The 8,467-nt window shown below is 44.3% G+C and overlaps 1 protein-coding gene across 1 annotated transcript in view; it reads left to right on the forward strand.

Moving 5' to 3' along the window:
* Positions 1 to 2,599: 2,599 nt before the first annotated feature.
* Positions 2,600 to 8,467, forward strand: part of LOC103607542 (chondroitin sulfate N-acetylgalactosaminyltransferase 1-like) — a gene marked incomplete at its 3' end in the record, with an annotated part of 57,458 nt that continues 51,590 nt past the window's right edge. Inside the window, exon 1 of the mRNA XM_008592034.1 lies at positions 2,600 to 3,188. Within this exon, the coding sequence (XP_008590256.1) occupies positions 2,600 to 3,188 (589 nt within the window). The remainder of the gene's footprint in view (positions 3,189 to 8,467) is intronic.

Genomic DNA, 8,467 nt, shown 5'->3' on the forward strand with positions numbered 1-8,467 from the left:
GGAGCGCCTCCGCGCTTCCCAAGCGGCGCACTATCCAGTGCGCCACCGGGCCGGCCCTGCTCATGACATTTAAAAGGAAAAATTCATCACTGCTTTTTGACAGCAGTTCTTAGGGCTTTTTGTTATTTTTTTTTAATAGTCTATTCTTCTTAAAGATTTATTTTTTCCTCCCTTTTTACTCCTTTTCTCCAAAGAATGGAAAACCAAATAACCTTGAGATTTATATTAGTGAATTTCAAAAGCCAGACTAGATTTTAGAGAGACTTATGGAACAGAATAAAATGACATTCTAGTTTTAAATTTCTTTAACCATAGCCTTAATTCATTGCTTCAGTTAACCAGTATGATTGTAATCTATTATGCAAATATAACAATTATTCCATTTAAAAAATCTGATAAAATGTTGCATTCTTTATTTCCACAGCACAATAAAATGTGTTGTATGTTCCATTTTTGTTTTTTGATTTGCTTATTTTGTCTTTAATGACAACCTATTTAAGTAAAATTCTTTAAAGTGGCAAAATAACATAACATGTCTTCACTGGTAATTTAATACTTGGATATAATGAGTTCATCTGAGAGATTTCATTAAAAACAGCAAGGTGCCTCAACACCAAAGCTGAGATGTTTTTAATCACAGAATTATAGTAATTATACAAATCCCAAGATTTTCATCAGACACAAAAGGCTTCCAGGGCTAACCATGCACTTTAAACTTAGCACTAATAACTGTGTATTGTTCTAAATTACAGTAGAGAAAATCCTCAGGCCAAGGGAAATATTACAGTGTTGTGTGTTAAATTTTTAAGAAAACTTGAGAAATAATCTATTTTAATAGCATAGTGGTATCTATAAGAGGCACATCTCCTGGGTAATAGAAGAGGCCCTCCCATGTGTAGACATAGGACATAGCAGATGAATATTCAGATAAAGTCAATGAGCCTGTTATTTGCAATATCTTCAGAATGTTAGAGGAACATCTCTCTCTCCACCCAGGAGTCCTGAAGTTGCTAATTGACCGGGCTGGTCTCCTCATTCCCATCAGTAAATGAGATAGACCACAAGTAAATGAAGTGATTATTGTTCCAGAATCTGGATTTCTGGGTCAGGTGAAGACTATATAAAGAATAATATAGTTATTGTAGGGTGGGCTGGTCTCCTCATTCCCATCAGTAAATGAGACAGACCACAAGTAAATGAAGTGATTATTGTCCCAGAATCTGGATTTCTGGGTCAGGTGAAGACTATATAAAGAATAATATAGTTATTGTAGGGAGTATTAAAAAGGACAAGTTTTTATAAAATTGCAAAAGCACTGTAACCTCAGGGAGCTTGTGTTTAAGAGAAGTGATAGTAGAAAGATGCATTTAGGAAGGCTTTATAAAAATGTCCTAAACAAGAAATTTCGTTTGATCTGTTTTCCATTCATCCTTCTTTATTTATTTATTCTGGCTAAGATGGGTAGGGGAAGCCAAGGAAAGGGGATTAGGCAGGGAGAACACTGAAACAGGAGCCTGCCGTGGGGTGTGCTGGGCGGGGGGGAGGGGAGGAAGGGTGCAGGGGAGGTGGAGGCCCATCAGGTGGACTCCTCATCTGCTACAGGGATTTGGATTTGAGGTGCAGAGCAAGGGAAAGGCCCTGTGATCTGAGTATTTCTGATGAGCAGTCAGCATGCAGCAGAGGCGTGCCTGAGATTTGATTGCCTACAAGACATCATTTCTGATGTAGGTTCTTCTCCGAACCTCATTCCATGCTGTGGTACACTCACCTTCCCCTATCTGCAAGCAGAATTGGCGAGTCAGCTGGAAAAAATGTCCCCTGGTCCCTTCTGAACCTGTTACCATCACATTTATTATTTGCATATTTGAACCCCCAGAGCTTCCCACCTTGTTCTCAGGAAGCTTCTTGGAGGAGCTTTTCCACCTGCCCTGGATGAGCAGGCACAGGTGGCCCTCCGAGAAGGCCCTGCCGGTGATTTCAATGTCATTTAAAGGTTTACTTTTTCCCTTCTAACCATCAAAATATGTGCCATTGTGGAGAGTTTAGCAGATAAAGAAAAATATAGAGAAAGAGAAAAATCACTCTTAATCCTTCTACCCAGAGAGAATTACTGTTCAATTTTGCAATATTTCCTAGCCATCTTTTTTTCCTTTGTACTTAATATGTGTTATATTGAAGATGCACATTTCTGTTCTGATGTTCGAACATTTAGCAACATTTAATCATCTTTCACAGCCTTTTCCATAAACCCCACGGGAGGGCTATTGCATATTGATTGCCCTGGTGCACAGAACGGTGTTAGTCTCTCGTTAAGAGTCCCTGTCATTTGTGTCCCTTCCCAGGTCCCCTCCACACCAGGAAGGCGATGATGGGCATGAAGGTGCAAAGTCTGAGGCGTCCTTCAACGCATCGCTTCTGCCCGGACGATCACCCTTTCCAAGTGGGACAGCGGTTCCGCGTGGAGGTCGACTCCCGGGGGCAGGACGCGTTCTCGAAGGAAATGGATGCGGTCGGCTCGGGGGCCCCCCGACGCGCGCTTCCCGGGGTCTAGTCCCGGAGCTTCCGCGGGGCTGGCCGCATGGCTGAGTCCTGAGTGAGAATGGTGCGCCGGGGGCTGCTGGCGTGGGTGTCGCGTGTCGGGGGGCTGCTGGTGCTGCTGTGCTGTGCCGTGTCGGTGCTCTACATGCTGGCCTGCACCCCGAGGGGCGACCAGGAGCAGCGGGGGCTGCCGCGGGCCCACGGCCCCACGGGCAAGGACGGCTTCCAGGCCGCGCTGCAGGAGCGGGAGGAGCAGCACCGCGACTACGTGAGCAGCCTGAAGCGGCAGATCGCGCAGCTCCAGGAGGAGCTGCAGGAGAGGGGCGAGAAGCTACGGGGCGACCGCGGCCCCCCGGCCAGGAGCCAGGCCGACCTGCTGGCCTTCCTGCGCGCACAGGTGGACAGGGCGGAGGTGCACGCCGGGGCCAAGCTGGCCACCGAGTACGCGGCCGTGCCCTTCGACAGCTTCACCCTGCACAAGGTGTACCAGCTGGAGACCGGCCTGACCCGCCACCCCGAGGAGAAGCCGGTGAGGAAGGACAAGCGGGACGAGCTGGTGGAAGCCGTCGAGTCGGCCTTGGAGGCCCTGAACAGCCCTGCGGAGAGCGGCCCCCATCAGCGCCCTTACACGGCCTCGGACTTCATAGAAGGTTGGCATGCTGGTGAATTGGGGGGAAGGCAGAAGAAAAGGCTTCTGGGGTCCCCACACCGGAGGAGGCGCGCAGGGTGCGGCTGCCGGAGGCCGGCAGCTGGCTCCGGGATAGCTGGTGGAAAGTTTTATGCGAGGGACACCAAAGGTAGAGCACGGATTGTTATTTTGCAGAAACATCTGTTTCCACTTAGTTTCTTATAGAAACCACAATCATGGGGAGGCCGGCAGCTGGCTCCGGGATAGCTGGTGGAAAGTTTTATGCGAGGGACACCAAAGGTAGAGCATGGATTGTTATTTTGCAGAAACATCTGTTTCCACTTAGTTTCTTATAGAAACCACAATCATGGAGTGGACAGTTTCATGATTCCTTGGCAGGAGAAGGGAGAACTTCTTGCTTTCGTTTCCAAAAAAAAAAAAAGAAGAAAGAAAAGAAATAAAACCAAATATAAACATAAAACTGAAACCCAAATAGGATAGGACAGGCCATTTTTATTTTAGAAGTGCCTTTGCACAGACACTTCTAGGAATCAGACCTGATTAGCAAGCGCACGGATAGCAAACAGGTAGTATAGCCCTTCATGTGCCAGGCACTGTTCTAGAACTGACACTTGCTAATTCACTTTTTCCTCATAGTGACCCCATTAGGGGATGAGGAAAAGGAGGCATAGATTTATTAAGTGAATACCTACAGTTGCTCAGCTAGCAAGTGGCAGATTGGCACGGACTTGGACCCAGGAAGCCTAACTTCAGAGTCCATTACACTGTACATATTGTCAGGGCACAAGGAAACTAGCCAGCCCAATGGCTCAGCTTTCATTTATGGGCACAGGACAGCCTAGTATTTGTTTATGTCTAATTTTAGAAGACAACAGCAATGTTCAGTTTCTTGAAAGACTCATAAGTATCTTCTTATTACCTATTGTTATGGTTAAAAAATCAAGTAATAATTTGGGAGAAGTGTCTTCAAGGGCATCTAGTTCTTTCCATTGTTTCTGGGTAGGATCTACTTCAACTTGTTTAGAAATATAGCTGCGTCCATCTAACCCCACTCCCTACTTTGGTTATGTAATAACCATCTCATGGGCGTACGGTCAAGTTCTAGTAATATCAAAACCCTCCTGCTGTTTCTGCCTGTTCCCTTTGGGCATTTTCCCATTCTTATGCTTTCTTCCATTTTATATGTGAACCATAAATTCATGCAATTTTATTGTAGAATCATTTTTCAAATACCTAGAGCCAGGCAAAGAAATCTTTTATAAGATCAAGCTTTTGGTATGAGGATTTGAGGTTTTTTTTACTCATTTATATGAGATATTAAAAAGGCCTAGAACATTTGGCAGCTAACCAATATAAGCACATGGTGAGCACTCAATAACAGTTTAAATATAATGATGCAACATCACATTTTATAGTGCTTTACAGTTTGTGAAGCATTTCAACATATATTGTCTTACTAGCTGACCTCCAGGGACAATCATTGAACATCATTTAAAAAAAAATCCTGGTTGTCACCCTCCCTGGATTATGCTACATAGAGCTGCCCACATACAAAGCAGTTTCAAAAGAACTTGATTGCAAATCAATGCCTGCAGTTTGGAATGCTTGCCCTGGTGATTTTCAATCAGCATTCATATTTGAAATCTCTGTCTGCTTTTCTATGTACTATGTCTTAATACATAAGGCCTATGTTTCTCAATCAGCAGTAACACCAGCCTCTTCTCCCTGAGTTTATTTGCTCTGAGATTTGGCTTTCTACTAGAGACACTGGTATCATAACTACCCAACATTGCTTTCATGTACAGCACACAGCTGATATTTTAGGCAGATCAATCCACATGTATCTTACAAATTTGGTGAAAGTCTAATCAACTGTTTTCATATGATAAGTAAATAAAGACAAACAATTTAAATAAATTTATGCAGATTTGACTGTCATAAACAGCACGGTTTATTTCATTTTTAAACATTCTTATCAATAACAAAGATTATGGAGGCAATCTTTTATATTCATAGGAAGCAAGGCATTATGAAAGATTCTACTAGGCAGAGGAAGGTTCAGGGAGGTAGAACTAAATGCAATATAAGGAATAACTTTGAAAATACCATAGTAATGTTTCAGAACAAAGTGGGATTCCTGCCACTATAAGAATTCTATCATCAACTGGATGACCATTTGGCCAGTAGATTATAACTCATGATTTTAGCACCAGAGAGGTGGTTGGACTGAATTACATCTGAGGACCTTTTCAATCCTGGTTCATGATTTTTCGATCTATACCTAGTTAAGGAGAAAAAAGGAATGGAAAAGGTCTGATTTGAGATCTGTCTTCCATAATGAGTTAGAGCAAGTGATAGGACCATATAACAGTGAAACTAATCTTTAAAGTAACTTATTTGGGTTTCTAAACATAACTTTAGAGAAAGTGACTTTGTGTCTGAGGTTTTAGTAACCCAAAACTTGGACCAATTTAGCAAAAAGTTCATGGGCAATTTTTAAGCTAGAAACGGGAGATTTCTAAACAAAGGCAACACGTTTTCTGAACCCTGAACTAATAAGATAAAGATGGGGATTCTTTGTTTTTAAAGAAATAATAATGAAAAACTGTGGAATGTTCCAGATGATAATAGTTATGTTAAACTTAAAGCTAACAGTGAGGTGAGTGGCATGACAACACAAGCATGGGGAGCTATGTGACTTTGACCAAGACCCCTAAGCTCCTTTAGACTCAGTTTCCATGTCTGTCAACAAGAGGCTTGACACAGATATCCCCCATGACCCTACCCAGCCCCAAGCTTTGGACCTATCTCATTTGCAAAATACAAAGCACTGCTCCAGCTTCTTTTCTTTGCAGCTTTGCCAAGCGGCCCTCAGAAATGCCATCAGCCATCAGCCATCTCTGAGGGCTGCTCTGTGATTCCCCCTGCTGGGTGGCCCAGGACAAGCCACCTACCCTTCAGGATACTTCTCTATAAAAGAAGGAATTCAGGTAGATTATTATCTGTCTCTAAAACACAGAGGGAATGATATTTGCCTCCTTTTCTCTTTTCCCAGATGCTTCATTGGCACTGATTTTGGTGTTAGATCTTACATAATAGCACTATTTTTTTTACAACCATCTGGAAAAGGAAGTGAAGGTAGAAGGCACAGATCCTGTGCCTTAGGATGCCTGACTGTTTTTCTCCTCAAGTCAACAGAAAATCCCCTTCTTTATGTTCGTGTCTCAGTTATTCCTTCAGTATGGGATCTAAAGACAAATGTGGAAATCTGAGCAGCACATCTATTGACTTTGATTTCAAATTTTTAAATAGAGCTCTTAGACATAAGTTTGACATCCTTCCATAAAACAGTTTAGCGTTCTGAATTATTCTTTTACAGTGCAGACATCTGAGGATGTGATTCCTGTGCGAGGCATATTTTCTACTGTCTCCATGGTGCAGCTCAGTCTCCTCCAGCTTCTACAGGCTTAGTGGTATGGCAGGAGCCAAAAGACTTGATCCTGGGGTGAGATGGAGCCAGGCTATAATCCCCCAGAAGGTGAAGGTTTTGAGGCTGCTATGGTTTGAATGTGTCCCCTCCAAAATTCAGTTGTTGCCAAGGTGGTGGTATCAAGAGCTGGGGCCTTGAAGAGGCGATTAGGCCATGAGGGCTCCTCCCTTTTGAATGGGATTAAGGCCCTTATTAAAGAGGCCCTTCTGCCCTGTGGGGATACCACTTTCCTCCCCTCCATAGGGCGCAGTCCTCACCAGACACCTGAACCTGCTGGCACCTTGAATCTTGATTTTCTAGCCTCCAGAACTGTGAGAAAATAAATTTCTGTTCTTTATACATTACCCAGTCTGAGATATTTTGTTGTAGCAGCACAAAGTGGTCTAAGACAGAGGGAACCATGAGATATGATTTAAAACAAGGAGACATGGAGATAGCTATAAAAACTTCGCAGCGGGTGCACATGACATCCCAGCCTCCCGCACTCCACAACCAGGACCTCATAGGGATGCTGAGTTCTTGGCTTCCAGTTTGTGCAACACCAGGTCACCTCTAAGGGACACTCTGCTGCCACTTTCCTGAAGCTTCTCTGGCCAAGTCAGATCCAGGTCTAGGTCCTGGTGCCTGGCGATCGGTGTGCCAGTGTCATAGCAGACAGGAAACGGGCCCTGTCCTTAGCATGCATTGCAGCATCAGGCTGCTCTGTCAACAACTTTGTGACTCAGTGTGGACATGATGAGACAGGCATTCAGGTGCATTTCTGGGCACCTGGGAATTGTGGTGCAGAAGTAAGCAAAAGTGGGAATCCTTCACAGGAGATGGGGCTCTCCTGAGTTTGGGGTGTGGTGGGGAAAGACTCACTGGCAGGCAGGACAGCAAAAGGACATCAGGTCCCGAGTTAGGCAAAATTCTCAAAATTCTCAGCTGTTGTCTCCAGGAATGCAAGTGTGGCAGAACTTGGGACAGTCTTGTGACCAAGCCTCACTTCACTGTGTGCTGGAATGACCATGCTGGTGTCCTGTGAAGTCTGGAGCAGGCCCACGTGATGCTAGCTTCCCTGTCACCTCACCCATCCCCTCCATCCCACGACCTCTCTCAAATGTCCTCATTTGTTTGCTGATGATTTAAGTTCTATAAAGGAGAAATGCTAATGCTAGCTTCCTCTGTCACCTCACCCATCCCCTCCATCCCATGACCTCTCTCAAATGTCCTCATTTGTTTGCTGATGATTTAAGTTCTATAAAGGAGAAATGCTTTTCATTTGGAAATTAGAGGTAAGAGGCTTAAATGCAAATAAATGGTTTGAGGCTACACTTTGTAGAATGGACACTTCCTGTGGTGATGGTAGTGATGGCAGGAAGCCAGCCCTAGTCCCTGCCACCAGGGCCCTGCTACCGGAACAGCCCCATGCTAGACCAAGTGTTCTCACGGCACAGAACACTTTGAAATTCTTAATAGTTTTTGAATAACGGGCCCCCTATTTTCATTTGGCACCAGGCCCTGCAAACTGTGTCGCCAGTACTACTGCCAAGGTTGGGGGACAGGAGGGAAAGGTAAAGGAGAAGATGAAATTAGAAGACTAACCGTACTGTCCTGGCACCTTTGCCAAGGATCAGCTCTGCCGACCTTCGGTGGACTGGAGAGAATGGATTCTGTGTATGGAGTATTTTGTCACAAGACCACAGGAGCAGTCTTCTCTGTGACTTTGTGTTACGATGATTTTGTTGTTGGCAGTTTTATTGTCCTTATTCAGAACAGTTTAGTTCCCAGGGGACTTTTTTTTTTTTTTT

Source organism: Galeopterus variegatus, unplaced genomic scaffold (genome assembly GCF_000696425.1).
Source record: "Galeopterus variegatus unplaced genomic scaffold, G_variegatus-3.0.2 Scaffold7520, whole genome shotgun sequence".
NCBI lineage: Eukaryota > Metazoa > Chordata > Mammalia > Dermoptera > Cynocephalidae > Galeopterus > Galeopterus variegatus.